The following is a 22,208-nucleotide window of genomic DNA, read 5'->3' as shown; positions in this document are numbered from 1 at the left end:
AGTGCTTCCTAGTTCTGGATTCACCTATATCTAGAATCATAATTTTCATGTTTATCTTGTCAAGACCATTCAGGATCTCATCTACTTCAGTCAAGTTATCCCTTACTTTTCTAAAGTCCAGAGTAAACAAATCCTGGTTTTTCAACCTTTCCTCATAAGGCAGCCTACTCATTCCACTTATTGATCCAGTAAACCTCCTCTGAAACAGTGCCAACATATTTACATCCTTCCTTGAATAAGGAGACCAAAACTATACAAAGCATGTGAAATGCTGTCTCACTAATGTCCTCTAACTGAACCATGACATCTTACTTTTATGTTCAGCTCCTCTTGTAATAAAGGATATCTACTAGCCTTAATTACTTTCTGAACCTGCATACTAACTTGTTACTCATACACAACAGTACCTAGATCATTTCAGAATTCTTCAATCATTCTCTGTTTATGGAATGTTCTGCTTGTTGGAGAGTAGGAGACTGATTTGACAGATGTTTTCAAAATCACGAGAAGATAGAGAAGATAGAGAGAAGCTGTTCCTACTAATAAAAGTAAAAAAAAATGCAAGGGGACATAGATTTAAGGAAATGTACAAACAAAGCAAGGGTGATGTAAGGAAACCTTTTCATACAGTGAGTAGTTAAGGTATACTACAATACAAACAACACCGGAACAAGCCCTTTGGCTCAACAAGCCTGTGTTGATTCCTCATCAATATTTAGACCCACTACTTATTGCCCACATGCAGTTTCCCCTTCCCTCTGCTTGCCTCCGGTTTGTATGCTTACCAAGATACACCTTAAATGTTGTAAACATACTGGCTTCCATAACCTCCACTGACAGTGCTTGCCCGGCATCCACCACACTCTGTGAAACAATTTCTCTGCACTTCTCCCCTAAACTTGCCCCCTCTCACCCTGAAACTGTCCCCTCTTGTAGTTTACTGTCCACTCTGTGAAAAAGCTTCTGGCTATCCACCCTGTCTACGTTTCTCATCATTTTGTAGCCATGAAGTGGAGGAGCTGGTGTTAGACTGGGGTGGACAAAGTTAAAAATCACACAACACCAGGTTATAGTCCAACAAGTCTATTTTGAAGCTCTAGCTTTCACAGTGCTGCTCCTTCATCAGGTAGCTGATGAAGGAGCAGCGCTCTAAAACTAGTGCTTCCAAATAAACCTGTTGGACTATAACCTGGTGTTGTGTGATTTTTAAATAATTTGTAGACCTCTATCAGGTTCCCCCACAGCCCCTGTCTTTCCAGTGAAAACAATCAGAGTTCATCCAACCTCTCCTCTAAACTAGAACCAGGTAACATCCTGATAAACGTTCTCTGCACCCTCTCCAATGCATACACATCCTCTGGTGGTATGGTGACCAGAACTGCGCCCAATAGCCCAAATGTGGCCTAACTAAAATTTTATACATCACTGGTAACATCACTTGTCAATTTTAATGTTCAATATCCCACCCGATGAAGGTAAATGTGCTCTATTCCACTTTACCCATCTATGTTGCCACATCCAAGGATCTGTGGACCTGTACACCCAGATACTTCTATGTGTCAATGCTCCTAAGGGTTCTGTCAATTTTTGTCTAATTTGCACCTGAGTGTGATCCTCCAAAATGCATCACCTTGCATTTGTTAGAATTAAACTCCTGCTATCTCTCTACCCAAATCTACAATCTATCTACATCCTGCTGTATCCTTTGACAAACCTCCTCACCATCTGCAACTCTGCCACCTTGGGTTCCATCCAGTAATCAGGCCACCAGATTATCCGCCAGATCATTTATATATATTAAAAATAACAAATGTCCCTGCACTGATCAGTGTAGAACACCACCAGTTATTGATCTCCATTCTGAAAAGTACCTTTCCAACACTACTACTCTATTTTCTATGATTCAAGTCAGGTTTGTATCCATCTAGCCAGCTCACCCTGGATCACATGAGACACTACTTTTTGTACCAGCCTGTCGGGAGGCACCTTACAAAGTGCCTTACTAAAGTCCATGTAGACAATATGCACACCCTTGCCTCATCAATCATTCTTGTCACCTCCTCAAAATGGGAGGAGAAAGTGAGGACTGCAGATGCTGGAGATCAGAGCTGAAAATGTGTTGCTGGAAAAGCGCAGCAGGTCAGGCAGCATCCAAGGAACAGGAGAATCGACGTTTCGGGCATGAGCCCTTCTTCAGGAATTCCTGAAGAAGGGCTTATGCCTGAAACGTCGATTCTCCTGTTCCTTGGATGCTGCCTGACCTGCTGCGCTTTTTCAGCAACACATTTTCACCTCCTCAAAATCTCAATCAAGTTGGTGAGATATCAACTTCCGCACACAGACGTCGTGTGCCTTCATGGTGCCTATCACTAACAAGTCCATTCACTTGCAAAGTGAAGAAATCCTATCTCTCTGTATCCTCTCCAATAGCTACCAGACCTCTGATGTCAGTCTTACCAGACTGAATTATCTCTGGTTCCCTCCTTAAGCAAAGGAACAACACTGGCCATTCTCCAGTCCTGTGGAACCTCGCCTGAGGCCAAAGAGGATGCAAAGATATCTGTTAATGCCCCAGTTATTTTCTTCCTGGCCTCCCACAATATCCTGAGATAGATCCCATCTGGTCCTGGGGACTTGTCTACCTTAATATAGTTCAAGACACCCAACACTTCCTCCATTATGTTAACCTGGCTGAGAGTATTCACACACCTTACCTTACCTCAACATCCCTCATATCCCTCTCTGGTGAATACTGATGTAAAGTACTCCTTAAGGATCTCACCTATTTTCTCTGCCTCCACACCTTTATCCTGGAGTGGGCCTACGTTTTCCCTAGCTACCCTCTTGCCCCTAATACATGTACAAAATACCTTGGGATTCTCCTTAACCCTGCTAGTCAAGGATATCTCATAGCTTCTTTTAACCCTTCTAACTCCCTGTCTGACCTCCTTCCTACTTTGTCTATATTCTCCAAGGACTTTGTCTGTTTTTATTTACCTAGACCTTAGGTATGTTTTTTTTTGTTGATAAAGTGTGGCACTGGAAAAAGCAAAGCCAGTTAGGCAGCATCCAAGGAGTAGGAGAGTCAATGTTTCACCTCCATCCAAGGCCCAAAAGGATGATTCCAAATCTGACAGAGATTTATTTGCATATCCTCAAGCACATCCATTGCTCTTGATGTGGGCTCTTCTACATCAGAAACCGAAGGCAAACTCGCAAAATGGTTCGGGAACCTCTCTGGTCCATACACACCAAGCAACCCCACCTCCCTCTCCCTCTTCCAGTGACATGTCCATTCTGGGCCTCCTCCACCACCTAAACAAGGTCATCCGCAAACTGGAGGAAGAACACCGCATCTTCTGCCTTGGAAGCCTACAACCACACAATCTCAATATTGAATTCACCAATTTCCAAATCTCCCCTCCTCCCCACCTCATCCCAGATCCAACCATCTGACTCAGCCCTGCCCTCTTGACCTGATCTACCTGTTCATCTTCTTTCCCATCTATTCCCACCGACCTACTGCAATCACCTCCTACCTGTATTCACCTATCGCCATCCCACCTACCTTTCCCCTAGCCCCATCCTGCTCCCTTTCATTTCTCAGTCCCCTTCCCCCTTCCTAGTTCTGATGAAGGATCCTGCCCAAAATGTCAACTCTCCTGCTTCTCAGATGCTGCCTGACCCACAAAGCTTTTTCCAGTGCTACACCTTATCGACTTTGACTCTCCTGCATCTGCAGTCCTTACTATCTTTTTCTTTTTGACTAAGCTGATAAATTCCCCTGTTCTTCAAGGGTCCTAAACACTGCCTTTCCTGTCCCTCATTTTTATATAGTATACCTCTCCTGCACTCTAATCAGCTTGTTTTTTAAAGTCTCCCACATGTCAGATGTAGATTTACCATCAAACAAGCGCTCCCAATCCACATTTTCCAATTCTTGCCTAATTCAGTTATAGTTGGCCTTTCTCCAATTTAATACCTTCATCCGAGGTCCACTCTTGTCCTTATCCAGAAGTATCTGGAAACCTATAGAATTATGGCTACTATTCTCAAAATGCTTCCTCACTTTGATCACCTGGCTGGGCTCATTTCCCAATACCAGGTCCAGTATAGCCCCCTCCCTTGTTGGATCATCCAGATATTGTTTCAAAAAAACTCTTCTGGACATACCTAATAAATTGCCTCCTATCCAACTGCCTGGCACTAAAAGACTCCCAAGTCAATATGGGGGAAGTTAAAATCATCCACCATAACACTCCTGTTATTTTCACATCTTTCTAGAATCTGACTACGTATCTCTTCCTTTATCGCTTGCTGATAGCTGTGATTACACCCTTCTTAGTTTTTAATTCTACCCAGAATATTTTGCTGCAGGAACCTCCAGGGAGCCCTCCCTCAACATAGCTGTGTTATGTTCCCACCTCTTTTGCTTCTTCCTCTTTCTTGTCTAAAACATTGATATCCCAGAATGTTAAACTGCCAATTCTGTCCCTCTTTCAACTATATTTCTGTGATTGCAACAACATCATAATTGTATGCAGTAATCCAGGCTCTTAAGTTGATGCATCTTATCTGTTGTACTTCTTGCATTGAAACAAATACAGTCCAAGTCTCCAGTTCCACTGATTTCAGCAACATCTCCCTGTTCTTTTTAGCTATATTTCCCATAGTCTCAAGCTCTTCCCCAAATTTTATACCTACTGACCTGCTGCTTCAGTTTCCACCTCCCTGCCATTAGTTTAAACCTTCCTGAGTGGCACTATCAAACCTTCCTGCCAGGATGTTGGTGCCCCTCCAATTTACGTGCAACCTGTCCTTGTAAGCTTCCATCTTCCCTGGAAGCCATCCTCTACATCAGCTCTTTAGCCATGTGTTCAATTGTACTCTGTTCCTAGCATCAGTGGCACGTGGCATGGGGAATAATCCTGAGTTTACTACATTAGAGGTCCTGCTTTTTAGTTTGCTACTTAAGTCCCTGAATCATCATTGCAGGACCTAGTCACACTTCCCAATATGTGCAAATATGGACAATGACTTCTGTCTATTTATTGTGGAATAATTGTGTGGAAATGTGATGGAGACAAGTTGAATTGAGGTGTTCAATTAGAATTGGTGCTTATTTGGATAGGAATGATGTTTTAGGTATGGGGAAAGGGCAGAAGATTGGCAGTATGTACTAGTATGTACTAAAGCTTATGCAGGCATGATGGGCCAAATGATCTCCTTCTGTGCTGCAACAATTCTGTGAAGTATATTAATTCTACCTGCCAAAGTGAATAATTTTCCACTTTTCCACATTACGCTCTATTTTCCAGATTTTAGCCCACTCACGCAATCTATTTATATTGGTCAGCAACTTCCTTCTGTCTTCTCCTCTGTATACTTCTTACTCAACTTTGTGTAACCTGTAAATTTAACTACTATATCTCCATTCCTTTCATCAAAGCCATTCTTATAAAATGTAAAAAGCTGAAACTGCAACACCTACCCTATGGGATCTCACACTTCACATTCTGCCTTGCTAGTATGATGCACCCTATACCATGTGCTGCTACTTTGCATAATAACCTTTTATGTGGCATTTTGTCAAATGCCTTCCGGCAATCCAAGTGCAGCATGTCAACAGACTTGCCCATATCTCCAGCGCATGATACATCTTCAAGGAATTCCAATAAATCTGTTAATCATGATCCCCCTTTCACAAAATTATACAGACTCTTTTCAATGACCTCCAAGTTTTCTAAATGCCAAGATTTAACTGCCTTAATGATTTATTCTAAAGGCTTGTCATTTCTGTTATTTGTTTCCATTTGCATTTATTAGTTCATTTGTTTAAAATGCTATTTGCAACCAAACACAGACCCTTTGGTTTGTTCTTTTATTATATTTGCAACCTCTAGGCGCCATCACACTCTATTGATTCACGCATTGATTTATACAGTCTGGCCCTTGCTGTCACTGTCTAACATTTTCCATTATAATGCATTTCTGTATTGCCTTGTCTCTATTATTCAATTTATCTTTCCTCAAATTTGATACCTTAACCCCAAATTTTAGTTTTGTTGTCAGCAGAAACAATCAATTAAAAAAAGAACTCCGCAAACACAAGAACAGGAGTAGGCCATTCAGCCCAATAAGCCTGATCCATCATTTTAGATCATGGCTGATCATGTCGTCAATACAACTAACCCATACTACCTCATATGCTTTAATATCATTAATTTCCAGAAACCCATCAACTTCTTTTTTGAACCTGCTCAATAACTGAGCTTCTACAGCCCAAAGATTCATGACCTTCTGAGTGAAGAAATTCCTCCTCATCTCAAGTCTGATACAGTCTGCCCAAATACCAAGATTATGACCCTGGTTTTAATTTCACCAGTGAAGAAAAACATCTTATTCAAATCCACCATGACCTTAAAAATTTTCATAGGCTTAAATGAGATCACCTCTCATTTTCCTAAAATCTAACTAGTAAATCCCAGTTTCCTTAACATCTCCTTATAAAACAATACTACCACCTCTGGAATTAATTTGGTGAACCCCCATTGCTTCTCATCATGATTTCATAAAACTGTGCATAATTCTTAAGGTGATGTCTCACCAAGACTCTATCATGGATCTAAATTCCTTTGAACACTTGCATTTCCCAATTTTTCACCAATTAAGAAATATTCTGTCTCTTTTTTTTCTACCAAAGTGAATAATGCCTTGCTTATTTACACTTTCTTCCATTTTCAGTACTCTAGCTCATTCACTTAACCTATCCACATTCTTTTGAAGCCTCCTAGTACTCTCCTTAGAATTTGCATTCCCACCCAGTTTGGGGTCATCAGCAAACTTGGAAACATTCCTGTATTACTGTGAACTTCAGAACTTTAATAACTGTTCATGGATTGAAAGAAGCAACAATAACTCTGTCTGGAATAAACTGATAGGTGGATTAGGGCGAAGTGTTATACAGGAACCGAAAACGATTAGCCATGCCTGAGAAAAGAGAGAATTTAAGCTACATAAACAAAATTGTTTTAACAACTACATGATAACTGGCTGCCTTGTGCCACAACGACAAATGATTACCCTGCAGAAAAATTTAGAGTTAATTACAGGAAAATTGTTTCAAATGGATAGTCAATGCCAAATGTAACAAGGAACAGGGAAGCTACTTCCAAATAAGTCAGCGAGCAGCAGACTTGTAATATTGTCGAAGAAAGAATCTAAAGATTCATCAATAATGTCACACCACAAACCTGAAGGACAGCACTCTTTAGTAATAGACCTTCAAAAACAATACCGCCCAATGATTGAACCATGGACATCTAGAGGACAGATAATGTTGGTTTGAATGGAGGCTAAATTGGGTAATAGCCAAATGGATGTGTGAGGCTTAACTTGCTTACTTTAGGGGTCATACTTTGGATGCTACAGAGAATAAAGCTTAAATAATTATTTCAGTGTTCGATTGCAAGATTACTTAATAAGTAGCCGAATTAAAGGTAGCTTGTGGTAATTTACCCACGTTACAATTATTTCCCACATCCAAATCACTTGAATAGATTCTGAACATCGTGGAACCATCACTGATTCCTACTATTAATAGCCCATCACCCTGAAAATGATCCATTTATTTCTACTTGATGCTGTCGATTAACAAATTTTCAATCCATACCAGTATACTAATATACTAGTATCCATACTAAACTCCACCAATTGTATCAAAAATGATTTCCCTTTCTATGTTAACTCCACCCAATTTTGCCATTCTTTTCAAAATGTTCAGTTTATTGCATGCTTTTCTTATAGATTCCAACGTTTTTCCTAAATGGATATCAAGCTAACAGATCCATCATTCTTCATCTTCCTCTATTCTTCAACTTTTCAGTCAGCAAATCCTTTCCAGAATTGATAAGATTACAGAAGACAACTTCCAATACCTCTTTTGCTATTTTCTTCAACAGCAGCAAAGCTCATCTGGTACAACAGATTTATTAACCCTTAATCCACCTAATCCACCTAGTGCTGCCTCTTCACTAAAACAAATTTCTTTTCATTCTTCAGTTACCCAAGTCTCTTGGTCAGCTAGTATTTCTGAGAGCTTTTCTTTACAGTCTTCCAGGAAGACAGATACTGTTTAGCTTCTCATCTATTTCCCTTTGCTCCATGATAAATTCAAAAATGTGCCCAACATTACCTGGCATACATTTATATGAATATTTTACCTTTCACATATTAATAGAAGTTTTACAGTCCGCCTTTATGTTCCTCACTAGCTTGCATTTTTATTCTCTTTTCCCTTTTCTTTAAGTTGCTGGGTTGCCTCCATTGCTGGGTCCTAAATTCTTTCCAATTTTCAAGAATATTTCTGGCATTGTCCGAAACCATTTCCTTGAGAACCGTTTATCTATTTTCTTGAACAATGGTTAATGTGCCCTTCCATTTGGGTGTTTGTGCATTAGATAAAAGTACTTCATTGAAAAAAACTGACAATAGAAAGGCAGTGGCTAGTATTTGGTGTATATTCTTAATCCACCCAACCAACTTTCCCTTCAGACCCTTAGTTTCCTTTGCTCTGATTTAAGATCCTGGTTCAAGAATAAATTGTTGTATTCAAACTTAATGTGAAATTATGGTCACTATTTCCACTATTTGCTGCAATGTAGTTGGGTTAACCCTTTCACATTACACACTGAATCCACAATATCTCGACATCTACTTAGCTCCTCAACATATTGTTCCAGAAACCTCTCTTATACATTCCAAGAATTCATTCTCCTCAGCTGACTTAGTTAACCCAGTCTACGTGAAAATTAAAGCCACCAATTTTTACTATATTACCCACGTTATATGCATCTCTTTGAGGCGGCATGGTGGTTCAGTGGTTAGCACTGCTACCTCACAGCACCAGGGTCCCAGGTTTGATTCCAGACTCGGGTGACTGTCTGTATGGAGTTTGCACATTCTCCCTGTGTCTATGCGGGTTTCCTCTGGGTGCTCTGGCTTCCCCCCACCGTCCAAAGATGTGCAGGTGAATTGGCCATGCAAAATTGCCTATAGGTTAGGTGCGTTAGTCAGAGAGAAATGGGTCTGGGTGGGTTACTCTTTGGAGGGTTGGTGTGGACTTGTTGGGCTGAAGGGCCTGTTTCCACACTGTAGGGATTCTAATCTTATTAACTGATTAATAGTATAACCAATATTAGTGCTCTACAACTAATTTGCACTATCATTTGCTTTCCCTTGCTGTTTTTATTGGAGCCCTGCACAAAACATTTCTACATCTTGATTTTCCAATCAAAGATTAACTCTTACTAATATAGTACTGTACTATTATTCTTCAATAAGAATGTTACCTCACTTTTTTTTTCCTCTATTCTTTTAGAATTTAGAAAATTATTGGATATTCACTTTCCAATCTCGGTCACATTACTCTCATGTCTCTTAATGGCAATTAAATAACTTCCATAATTTATGCATTCAAAGCATTAAATTCAAATGCTGTGTACGTTCATACAGAATAACTTTAATTCTGCCATTTTTTAAACATTATTTTCACATTCCACAAGCTGTACATTCCATTTGGTTGAGATGCCTTGCCGTACTTCAACGATACCAATTGTTTATTACAAGTATAATAGCTTACCAATTACTCAGCAACAAAGTTGCTTTTGCACCAAAGTTTGAACAAAGGTCTTGATGGTGAAGAAAATACTTCTCATTATGGTGCTATTCGTCATAATTGAACCTTTGACAGTAGTTTCACAGGTATTTCACTTCATGTTTTCATGAAGTTGTGGAAAGATGAATTTAATTCAGATTGTGGCAAATTTTTATTGTCACTTTGTGATATGGATCAAATCATGTTGCAGAAAGTTTCAGAGCAACAAATAAGTTCATGATTCCCAAAGGCAATCTCCTTGATACAAGGGTGCAGATTTTCCTTTGGCCAGACTATTATTTTCCAGTGTAAATGCAAATGGCACACGTGGACTTGAGGAATTCCCATTTTAGCATATTCCAAAGGAATTGCCCAGAAAAATGAATTTTCTGTTGGGCAATTCCTCTATGTTAGGATCACTCCAAAAATTTCCAATTAAATCAGAGACTTTGGATGTTTCCAATGAAATTAGTAGTTACTCAGAAAGAAGTTAGACCATTAAACACACAGTCTAATTCCTGAAGAAATATTAAATAGACTCCATGCTTATTTCAATTACATATTTTCCAAACTCCTTACAGTCTTTTGGGATCCAAACTGGTGCCCATGCTGCCAGACCTGATTAAGACCATGCTTTCCTCTTCCCCAGACCCACTCTTCACCTGCCCCACTAAACAATGCATTGCTTACCTGCCCCCACTTGTGGCTGATACACTGTCACTCTATCCCCTTGCCACAGTAACCTATCTAGCTGACACCTTATATTCATCCCAGCTAGAATCCTAACCAGCTGGCACCCTACACATAACTTTAGCCAACATGTTCAAATGTGTCGACATTTGAAATGTTCAGATGTGTTAGTCTTTCATACTACCTTATGTACTTACTGTTCGACTGCAGCTGTCAAAGTGGCTGTCAGGACCTTTAAGTCTGAGAATATGGCAGCTGGCTGCTGCAAAAAGAGTCCATAGTTTGTCTTCCTCTGACAGTTCTATGCTATGAAAGAAATGTCAGAATGGAAATAAGGCTTCACATTTCTGCAGGAGTCCTGAGTGGAATCTCCTCTCAGAAATGTAGAGCTTCCTCTTTCATTTAAAAAGTGGAAGGAATGGTGATCTGTGTGAGATTGTCACTCCCTAGAAAATCTGGTCCATGATAATAACCTATTTTTAAATTTCATGTACATTTGAAAATGGCACTTCTGAAACTGTTACAGTACTACTATAATTCTTTATTCAAAGGAATTAGATCATATAATTCTTTAATATATCCTTGGAATTAGACAGTGGATATGAAAAATAGGAACAGATTCCAGGAAATAATAAAAACAGATTAACCTAAAATTAGACACAGACAGGTTTTGAATTTACAATAGCTCCAAAATGATTAGATTAGATTAGATTACTTACAGTGTGGAAACAGGCCCTTCGGGTGTCCACACCGCCCCGCCGAAGCGCAACCCACCCATACCCCTACGGGTAATTTAGCATGGCCAATTCACCTGACCTGCACATCTTTGGACTGTGGGAGGAAACTGGAGCACCCGGAGGAAACCCTCGCAGACACGGGGAGAATGTGCAAACATTCCCGCCTGAGGCGGGAATTGAACCCGGGTCTCTGGCGCTGTGAGGCAGCAGTGCTAACCACTGTGCCACCGTGCCGCCCAAGTTGGAAGGAAGGCATGTTTACTTTAGGTCAGTGAAACTTTGCTGCTGAATTACAAAAATGAAATGAAGGAACTAATTTATGTTCTCCTCAACTCTAAACTTTACTGTCATTTCCCCTTTTTAAAATTCAACTACAAATGATTAAGAAAGAAACTAAGTTACAATGGCATGTCTAAGCAATTCTCCTTTTGGACTTCAGTTAAGTTACTGATAGAAACCCCCTCAAACTTATTTTTTGCTCTTAATCACTGCAATAGCTCCATCTTGATCCCTATGAATGGTTTTGGCACTTTTTAAAGATGGCATTTAATTTGAATTTACACAACAACCATTTTGTCATGGTAGAATGGAATTAAAGTTAATTAAGCTTTTAATTTCATTTAGGTAAGGAAATAAATCATACTGTGTGACACTGCACCTTTACTGAAAAACTAAATTCCATGTATTTTGTCCTTCTAGAGGTCTACAGCACAGAAAAAGTTCCTTCATCCCATCAAGTTTGCAACATAAGTTCAAAAGAGCAGAATTAGGCTATTTGGCCCACCGCATCTGCTCTGTCATTCAATCATGGTCGATGTCCGCCTCACCCCCATTTTCTTGCCTTTTCTCCATATCTCTTCAACTCATTACCAGTTAAAAATCTGTCTAACTCCTCCTTAAATTTACTCACTGTCCCAGTATCCACTGGGGTAGCAAATTCCACAGATACAAAACCCTTTGGGAGAAGTAGTTCCTCCTCAACTCTATTTTAAAGTTGCTACCTCTTATCCTAAGACTATGACTTCTCATCCTGGAATGGCCCACAAGAGGGAGTGTCTGCTCCACATCAATTTTATCTACACCTTTTATCATCTTGAATACCACAATATGATCACCCCTCATTCTTCTAAATTCCAGAGAGTATAGGCCTAAACTGTTCAATCTCTCTTCATATGACAAACTCCTCACAATCCACCTGACTATTCTAATACAATTTTTCAGCACTTGATGTATACCCTTGTATGCCTTGAAATCACAAGTGCATACCTAAGTACTACTTAAATGTACTGTTTTTGCCTCTACTTCCCTACACACAGTGAGCTCCAGATTCCTATCCCCTACAAAATCCTCACATCCCCTACAAATTTCCTGCCCCTTACCTTAAGTTTATCATTGCTTTACCCCAGGGAGAAAGTTCCTTCTTGCCAATGTCCCTCATAATTTTATACAACCTCAGTCTCCACTGCTCCAAGTAAAACAGCCCAGTCTTTCCAATCTCTATTCATAACTAAAACTCTTCAACCCTGGTAGCTTCCCCTGCATTATTTCCTGCATAATTCTATAATGTGGATTCAAGAACTGTGTACATTTCTCTAACTGCAGCCTAACAAACATTTTATACAGTTCCACATAACATCCCCACTCTTAAACTGTATGCCTCAGCTAATAAAAGTATCCTAATATCCTCAACAAATTTATCTACCCACTCCTCCACCTTGAGAACTTGGTGGACATGCGGACCAAAGTACTGCTGATCTTTGGTGCTTCCCAGGATCCTCAGGTTCATCATGTATTCCCTTATCTTGTTTGCCCTGCTCAAAGGCATCACCTTGCATTTAGCTGGCTTGAATTTCACTTGCTACTGATCAGTTCATCTATATTCTTTTGTACTCTAATGCTATCTTCCTCACTATTTGCCAGCCACCAATTTTTATATCATCCACAAACATATTAATCAATCCTCCTACAAGACTAAATCATTTATATATACCACAAACAGCAAAGTTTAATAGGAAGAATAGGCAGAGCATGGAGGAAGAACATGGCAGTTTTAAGTGTAATTATTTTAGTGGATGAAGTATAACAGGTAAGGCAGATGAGCTTAGAGACTGGATTGTACGTGGAACTACGATGTTATAGCCATTACAGGAATTTTGTCAAGAGAATGGCAGGACCGGCAGCTCAATGTTCCAGTGTTTAGATTTTCAGGTGAGATAGAGAGGGGTGTAAAAGAGATGGGGAGTTGATTAAGGAGAATGTCACAGTTGTACTAAGAGATGGCATCTTGAAGGGCTCATCCAGTGAGGCCATGTGGGTAGAATTTAGGAATAAGAAAGGGACAATCATTATGATTTAGGTGGGGGGGGGGGGGGGTTGGTGTGGTGTTTATATTATAGACCTCCCAATATGGGTGATTTTAACCTCCCCAATATTGACTGGGACCCTCTGAGGGGCTTAGATGGGGCAGAATTTGTTAGATGCGTCCAGGAAGTCTTCTGAAACAAGATGTAAGTAGTCCAATTGGGAAGGAGCCATACCAGAACTTTTATTGAGGAATGAGCCCAAGTGATTGAAGTTTCAATGGGGAGCTTTTTCGGAAGTATGATCATAATTCTGTAACTTAAGATAGTTATAGATAAGGATAAGACTGGTCCTTTGGTGAAAGTGCTAAATTGAGAGAAGGCTAATTATAACAGTATTAGGCAGGAACTGGAGAAATTAGACTGGAGACAGCTGTTTGAGGGTAAATCCATATCTGACATGTGAGAGATCTTTAAATGCCCAACAAGTCCACACCGACCCTCCGAAGAGCAAGCCACCCAGACCCTTTCCGCTATTACTCTACACTTAGCCCAGACTAATACACTTAACTTACACATCCCTGAACACTATGGGCAATTTTAGTATGGCCAATTCACCTAATCTGCACATCTTTGGGTTGTGGGAGGAAACTGGAGCACCCAGAAGAAACCCATACAGACACGGGGAGAATGTGCAAACTCCACACAGACAGGAATCGAATCCGGGTCCCTAGCGCTGTGAGGCAACAGTGCCAACCACTGAGCCACCATGCCACCCATAAATGTTGAATTCAGTTGGCTTAAGCAGTGTGTAATGTAGTAATGCCGCTTACAGTAACCAAGAGCTTTCTGGGAATAGAAGAAGTGACTTTGGGGGCCTTAGAAAAAGTGAACAAGGAAGAGCTGCTGGAATTGGCAGTCAAGCTAGAGTTGGAGCTGCCTCTTTCTGTGAGGAAAGGAGAGATAACTACAGCAATAGCTCAGCATTTAAATTTGCTGGAAACGCCATTAGAATCTTTAGAGATGGCTAAAATTCAATTGAGAATGATGCAGCTTGAGTTAGTGGCAAAAGAAATGAAACTGTTTGAATTATGATTAAAAGCCAAGGAAAGAGACAAAGAATTAATTGCTTGAGAACAACAAAAAGAATAAGAGAGAGAGGAGATAGAAAAGGAGACAGGAGAGAAAGAGAGGGAGTTCGAACTTTAGAAATTGGCACTTAGACAGGAAAGTCAGCTTAAAAGGACAGAGATGAAGATTGAAGGTAAGCTTTGTGAGGTTAGAGTGTCCAGTGAAGAGTGAGGAAGTCATAGTAGGTGTACTGGACAAACTCTTTGCTCCACAAGTACATTTTATCCTTGCTAATGATATAGCTGGTTCACAGGTAGGAGTGCTGTCTATTGTGGTTGAAAAGCCAGTGGAAACTCAGGCAAATGAACTAATAAAACTTGCATATCCTGAGATTTTTTTCAGACTGTAACAAGGTCACAATGTTACCAGTTGAAACAGAAAAGATCAGAGAGTATAGATAAGAATGTCAAAATGGAATTAGCAGAGACCCTGTTTCATCAAATGGTTGAGACAAACCAGGAGCAGATTGATGACAAAGCAGACATCTTTAGTTCAGAGAAATTGACTGAAGTACAGCAGAAAGATGAAAAACTAAGCCAATTGTATCAAAAAGCATACACAGATGGAGAATCTAGATGTATCTCAGTGTGCTACTACCTTAAAAGTGATATTTTAATGAGGAAATGGAGACCATTACATATTCAGACAGATGAGAAATGGGCAGAGTTCTATTGCCAGTGGCTTATAGAAAGGAGATGTTGCTGGTGGTACATGAACAACTTAGGGGTAAGAAAAGCCCAAGCTAAAATATAAAAAACATTTTTACTAACCTGGACTGCACAAGTATGTAACTGAATTTTGTCAGACTTGTCATACATGTCAGGTAATTGGAAAACTACACACAGTAATAAAGCCCGCACGTTTAATACCTATTCCTACATTTGGAGAACCATTTACAAAAGTCTTAATTGATTGTGTAGGACCCCTACCTAAAACAGAAAGTGGGAATCAATATTTGTTAACAATAATGGATGTGTACACTAGATTTCCAAGGTCATTCCATTATGAAATATCACAGCTAAAAGGATTGTAGAGCAGTTAATCAAATTTTTCACTAGGTGCAGACTACCCACAGAGATACAATCAGACCCATGGCCAATCTTCACATTAAAATTATTCAAGCAGGTTATGGACAACTTTGTATTAAAACAATTCAAATCTATATATCATCCAGAATCGCAGGGAGCACTTTGAGACATTAACGACCATGTTGAGGGCTTACAGTCAAGACTATCCAGATCACTGGGATAAGAGAATTCTGCATGTACCTTTTGTAAGGAGAAATTGGTAAGTCAGAATTCATAGATCATATATTTAGAGTATATGTCAGATTTTCTGGAATGATTAAATAGAGTGGGGGACTTGGCTCTTCAGCATTTAAAAGTATCACAGCATATAATGAAATGGGAAGCAGAAATGTGCAATTTTGCTATCTGAGATAAGGTTGTTTCCAGAGATAGGCGAATCTTTAAAACCAAGGGTTTTAAAGTCGAATTTCAAGTTGAATGCAAATTGAGTGAGGTGAATTGTTTGATAAGGACTCCAGACAGAAAGAAATCTCCGAGTGTGCAAGGAAAGCAAAAGGAGACGTGTTGTTGGTTATAGCACAGAATTTAAAATAAAATGCTTCCTGTAACTTGGTGCAATAGTTGTTTAATAAATTCTGTTCAGCCAATTTTGATTTTTTTGTGTGTTTATTACAGTAATTCTTCAATTATTATTAGGTTACTAGATTAGTGTGGAAACAGGCCTTTGGCCCAACAAGTCCACACTGACCTGCCAAAGCACAACCCACCCAGACCCATTCCCCTACATTTACCCCTTCACGTAACACTACGGGCAATTTAGCATGGCTAGTTCACCTAATCTGCACACTTTTGGACTGTGGGAGCAAACCAGAGCACTTGGAGGAAACCCACGTAGACACAGGGAGAATGTGGAAACTCCACACAGTCAGTCACCTGAGGCGGGAATTGAACTCGGGTCTCTGGCGCTGTGAGGCAGCAGTGCTAACCATTGTGCCACCGTGCTGCCCATTATCTTGCCATTTGACCCTTCATGAGCCAGTCACTAGGAATTCAATATTTTTAAAGAAATTATCTTATTTTATTGGGACTGCAACACAACATAAGCTTTCCAGTATACTAATATGCTTCTGAACAAAGCCTTGTTATGGTGCACTGGAAAATCGAGCCCCGATATTTCTGGAGTCGTCACAAAAGTTTATGCAGTTTGCAGAAATTCTCCAATTTACCTGACATTCAGACTCTGTATGAAAGATCAGGTTTCTGTATCAAACACCAATAATTATCTATTACAAATAATCATACTTTGATTTTAAATAAAGAGTTATAAATCACTGGTTTATAACATTATTAATTAGAACTCAAAAGTCCTCCTTACACACAAGATAGATAGACAGGAAAAAAAAAGCCAAACAAGGAAATTAGGCTTTTGGGCAACATAGAAAAACTGTACAGACAGTTCACTAGTTTTTGTTCCCAGGTACTGCTGTTGAGATTATCCTTATTACTCTTCTGCTCTCTTTCAGTCATCATTCTCTGCACACTTTCATTGGTTGCTAAGAGACACAAGATATCTATGAAAAAAACCTCTGATTTATAAGTTTAAAAGTCACAGCTTAAAACCATGACAAGAAGGATTAACTGTTTCTTTTCCAGTCTAACGAGCTTTGACTGCAGAGAACAGAGAGTTCTCCTGAGCAGGGGAAATCCAAGCACTTTTCACTTTCTCTCTCTGTAACTTGTTCCTAGCTTGAATGGCTATACCCCTGATCACCAATTTGTCTGTTACCAAACTTCAATTACTGGTTGTTCAAGCAGCTACTGACATTATGCCCTGTCATGTTCCTTATTTTTCAAAACATGCACAATTGCTTTTTTTAAAAAAGCACAAAATTAAAAGACATTCAAAAGCCTGTCTTTACAGTCTCCTAAATCCAAAATCATGAAATATTTTGGGGCAGTAGCTAAAATATACCTGAGAAAGTAAGACCGTTCCAGTTGTGGTTTTTTTTTAGCACCTGTTTCCAGTTGTTTTGAGGATTATGCTCATAACATCATAGATTAAGTGATTGAATGAATTGCCTCTTTATCATAAAGGTAAAATCCAGTTATGAACATAAAAAGAACAAAGTGTTCATATTATTAACAGCTTGCATTTGAGTGAGGAGAATGCAGTCTGAAGCCACAAATTTAGAGCCCCACAAAAAGTGAATATTATCTTACTCTGTGGACACTTTTATGCATCAATACTAGAGTAGTGCTGGAAAGCAGCAGCCCCTATTCCTGACAAAGGGGCTTTGCCTGAAATGTCGATTTTCCTGCTCTTTAGATGCTGCCTGACCTGCTGTGCGATTTCAGCACTATTCTCATCTCTAATCTCCAGCGTCTGCAGTACCCACTTTCGCCTACACTTTTATGTGGCTAATTCCAAATCTAAAGTTATTAGTTTTGTGTCATAAGAGATAGGATATAAAAGAAAATTATGTTGAAATTGAACCAGATCTTAGAATGTCATTGGAGCATTGTACAACAGTTTTGGGCAATTGTACAACAGAAAGATGAATGCATTCAGGGGAAAAAAAAAGTTCACTAGGATGTTATTATGTATAAACAATTGCAGCTATGAAGAATTTATGCTAAAGGTAATTCTTGAAGTAAAGTATTGGTACTAATGTGAAGAACAAGAGGTGGTTTAATCAAAGTTGGAGAAGAGTTACAATAAAATAACAAATAGTTCTTCATTTCTACCCTTTAATTACACCATTGGATCATTAAACTACTAAGTAAACGTTTGAAAGAAAAGATGAACCAAAAGATGCCTTTTCCGTTTTTTGACTTAAGTAACTGTAAAAAAAAACATTTCGAATCACCGTAGAAATTCTTCTATTTAATTCCTTAACAGAAAGATGAAGATTGCTAAATAAATCTTAAGCTGTTCTTTTGTAACTAACATTGGTATGTGTATAATCCTCCTTATCTTGTATTTCTTACAACTTCAGTAGCTGTGTTATAATGAATGATATCCTTTGGAAGTCAAATTATGCCTTCTATCACATTATCCCAGTGATCAGAAACTGCTTAGTGTGGGTGCTCTTACCTGAATGTAGTTAAAAATGGCACAACATCAAGTTATAGTCCAACAGGTTTAATTGGAAGCACACTAGTTTTCAGAACGTCGTTCCTTCATCAGGTGATGGGAGCGACACTCTGAAAGCTAGTGTGCTTCCAATTAAACCTGTTGGACTATAACCTGGTGTTGTGTCATTTTTAACTTTGTACACCGCAGTCCAACACCGGCATCTCTAAATCATACTTACCTGGATATGGTATCTTTCCATATGTGACTATTTCATAGAGGAGAACTCCAAAGGACCAAACATCTGACTTAATCGTGAAAGACCCGTAGCTTATAGCTTCAGGTGCTGTCCATTTTATTGGAAATTTAGCCCCTGAAACAAAAAAAAACTTCAATTATGTTTTGAGACTCAACTTCCTGCAAAGTTAGAACACTGAAGAATGTCAGAGTATAAAGATAATATATAAATACTGATCTATGTATAAATATGACAACTTAGTACATATCTTCTCTTCCACCACACCCTTTTTATAACTTAGAAAAGAAACCAAGGAAGAGAGATTGACAAAATAAAAGTTTAAAAATCTTTACACGAGTCAAAAGAAGTTGTTAGAATCAGACAGGTTATATGAAAACTAAATAGTAATTAAACTTTTCAGCTGATTTGTTGTCACAATGCTCACGATGCCATAACTTTGCACCAAATTAATTTCTGTATGCGGAGAAAGTGAGGACTGAAGATGTTGGAGATCAGAGCTGAAAATGTGTTGCTGGAAAAGCACAGCAGATCAGGCAGCATCCAAGGAGCAGGAGAATCGATGTTTCGGGCATGAGCCCTTATTCAGGAAGGGCATACCTCTATGGCAGGTGGGACTTGCAGGGACACTACCACTACACCAGAAGATCACTTATGATAGTTATATGCTATTGCCATCATGATTTCCATTTGAAATTCAGAGATTTTGTTAAAAATTGTTAGCAAATGTTAGTCAATGTTTAACTAGCAAAAGTTCTTAACTATTGCGCTACATTTTCAAAGTGCAAGTGAGAAATCTGATTTAAGAGACTTGAAACAAAGTTTTGTAAATTAACTGACTTTTAATCCATTGGCATCTGCAAAAGCTCGACATCCTTTCTCTAACAAAGCACACCATGATCCTCATGCATCAGAGTGTGCTGATACAGACCTCTACCAGTACGTCACTAAATATTTAATCACCTTAAAGTGACTGAAATATATGGGAATGCTTGAAAACTCACATATTCTTCTCATATAATGTCTAAAACTCAATTCATAACAAATCACCACAAATTATTGGTTGAATTGGTGACTGTTTTTATCCTGACATCAGATACTAAAATATAACAAATTCTATCACTTAGTTTCTTGATTTTGTGACAAACAATGCACAGAATTAATGAATTTGTCACTTGTTTGATTATTTAAAATTTTAAAGTAAATCAGTTCAATGATGATTCCAGGACATTAATGCAGCTTGGAGACTGCATATAAACTGAAAATAAGCCCCTAGATTGCACATAGAATCCACTGAGTGGGAAACATGTAAGGGAAGCACTAAGCCCTGGGAAAATAACATAAACATGCCAAATGAAGAGAAGGGGACATTAAGGAAATTCTGCTTCAAATTCCTGAAGGACAAATAAAATGTCATCTGATGAAGGAGCAGTGCTCTGAAAGCTAAACCTTTTGGACTAAACCTGGTGTTGTGAGATTTTTACCTTTTACACCCCAATCCAACACCGCCCCCTCCAAATCACAAGAAAGATGTCAGTCATCTTTCAGTTTCATTTTATAACTGAACATTTTAATTACACCTCATTTATTCTTAAACATCTTTATTTTTATGTTTGTAGCTGTTTATTTAATTAAGCATTTTTGAAATTCCCATCCAGTTTCAAGCAGAGTTTTGAAATGTACCTTCTTTGGCTGTGTACTCATTATCTTCGATTATTCGAGCAAGGCCAAAATCAGCAATTTTACACATCAGGTTTTCAGATACCAAAACATTGGCTGCTCTAAGGTCTCGATGGATGTAATTTTTTCTTTCAATAAATGCCATTCCCTCTGCAATCTATAATAGAATATAATAGATTATTTTAGAAAGGTTTTCTCTTGTATGTTGCAGCAACAAATGATACAAATATTACAGATAGTACAGACCCGTTGACAGTGAGAACACAGTGGACCAGGTTAATAGGCTTGAACAGATTGATATTAAGAAAGAAGATGTGCTGGAAATTCTGGGAAGCATCAAGATAGATAAGTCCCCAAGGCGGTAGCAGATATATCCAAGGTTATTACAGGAAGTGAGGAATGAGATTGCTGCGCCTCTGGCAATGCTTTTTGCATCCTCACTCTCCACAGGAGCAGCACTGGATGATTGGAGATAGGCAAATGTTATTTCGCTATTCAAGAAAGAGAATAGGGAAGTCCTTGGGAATTACAGACCAGTCAGTCTTACATCTGTGGTAAGAAAGTTACTGGAAAGGAATGTGAGAGATAGGATTTATGACTATTTGGAAAAATATAGTTTGACTAAAGATAGTCAGCATAGCTTTGAAGGGCAGGTCTTGCCTTACAAGCATTATTGAGTTTTTTGAGGATGTGATGAGACAAGTTGATGAAGGTCAAACAGTGGATGCGGTGTATATGGATTTTAGTAAGGCATTTGATAAGGCTCCCCATGGTAGGCTCATTCAGGAAATTAGGATGTTTGGGATACAGGGAAATTTGGCTGTCTAGCTACACAATTTGCTGTCCGAAAGAAGACAGCGAATGGAAAGTATTCTGCCTGGAGGTCAGTGAGCAGTGGTGTCCCGCAGGGATCTATTCTTGGGCCTCTGCTCTTTGTAGATTTTATAAATGGCTTCAATGAAGAAGTGGAAGAGTGAGTTAGTAGATTTGCCAATGACACACATGTCAGTGGTGTTGTAGATAATGTCGAGGGCTGTTGCAGGCTACAAGACATTAGCAGAATGCAGAGTTGGGCTGAGAAGTGGCTGATGGAGTTCAACCTGGATAACTGCGAAGTGATTCATTTTGGAATGTTGAATTTGAATGCTGAATACAGGGTTAAAGACAGAATTCTTGGCAGTGTGAAGGAACAGCAGGATCTTGGGGTCTACGTACATAGATCCTTTAAAGTTGCCATCCAAGTAGATAGGGTTGTTAAGGAGGGGTGTGGTGTTTTGGCTTTCATTAACGGGGATCGAGTTTAAGAGCTCTGAGGTTTTGCTGCAGCTCTATAAAACCCTGCTTAGACCACACTTGGAATATTATGTCTAGTTCTGGTCACCTCATTATAAAAAGGATGTAAGCTTCAGAGAGTGCAGAGGAGATTTACCAGGATGCTGCCTGGATTGAAGGGCTTGTCTTATAAAGAGAGGTTAAGTGAGCTGGGACTTTTCACACTGGAGAGAAGGAGGAAGAGAGGTGACTTGATAGAGGTGTACAAGGTAATGAAAGGCATAGATAGAGTAGATAGCCAGAGACTTTTCCAAAGGGCAAAAATGGCTGTCACGAGGGGTCATAATTTTAAGGTGACTGGAAGAAGGTATAGGGAAGATGTCAGA

At 39.2% G+C, this 22,208-nt stretch overlaps 1 protein-coding gene across 2 annotated transcripts in view; it reads right to left on the bottom strand.

Annotated features, from left to right (window-relative positions):
• lyn (LYN proto-oncogene, Src family tyrosine kinase) overlaps positions 1-22,208 on the bottom strand; it is a 119,797-nt gene that overhangs the window by 8,491 nt on the left and 89,098 nt on the right. For both annotated transcript variants that reach the window (XM_072570555.1, XM_072570556.1), the window contains exons 12-13: positions 20,554-20,707; positions 18,856-18,987 (exon numbers count right to left, since the gene is read on the bottom strand). In XM_072570555.1, the coding sequence (XP_072426656.1) occupies positions 18,856-18,987; positions 20,554-20,707 (286 nt within the window). The remainder of the gene's footprint in view (positions 1-18,855; positions 18,988-20,553; positions 20,708-22,208) is intronic.

This window comes from Chiloscyllium punctatum, chromosome 5 (genome assembly GCF_047496795.1).
Source record: "Chiloscyllium punctatum isolate Juve2018m chromosome 5, sChiPun1.3, whole genome shotgun sequence".
NCBI classification, from domain to species: Eukaryota; Metazoa; Chordata; class Chondrichthyes; order Orectolobiformes; family Hemiscylliidae; genus Chiloscyllium; species Chiloscyllium punctatum.
The sequence above is the reverse complement of the archived record's forward strand: the minus strand, read 5'-3'. Positions and strand labels throughout refer to the sequence as shown.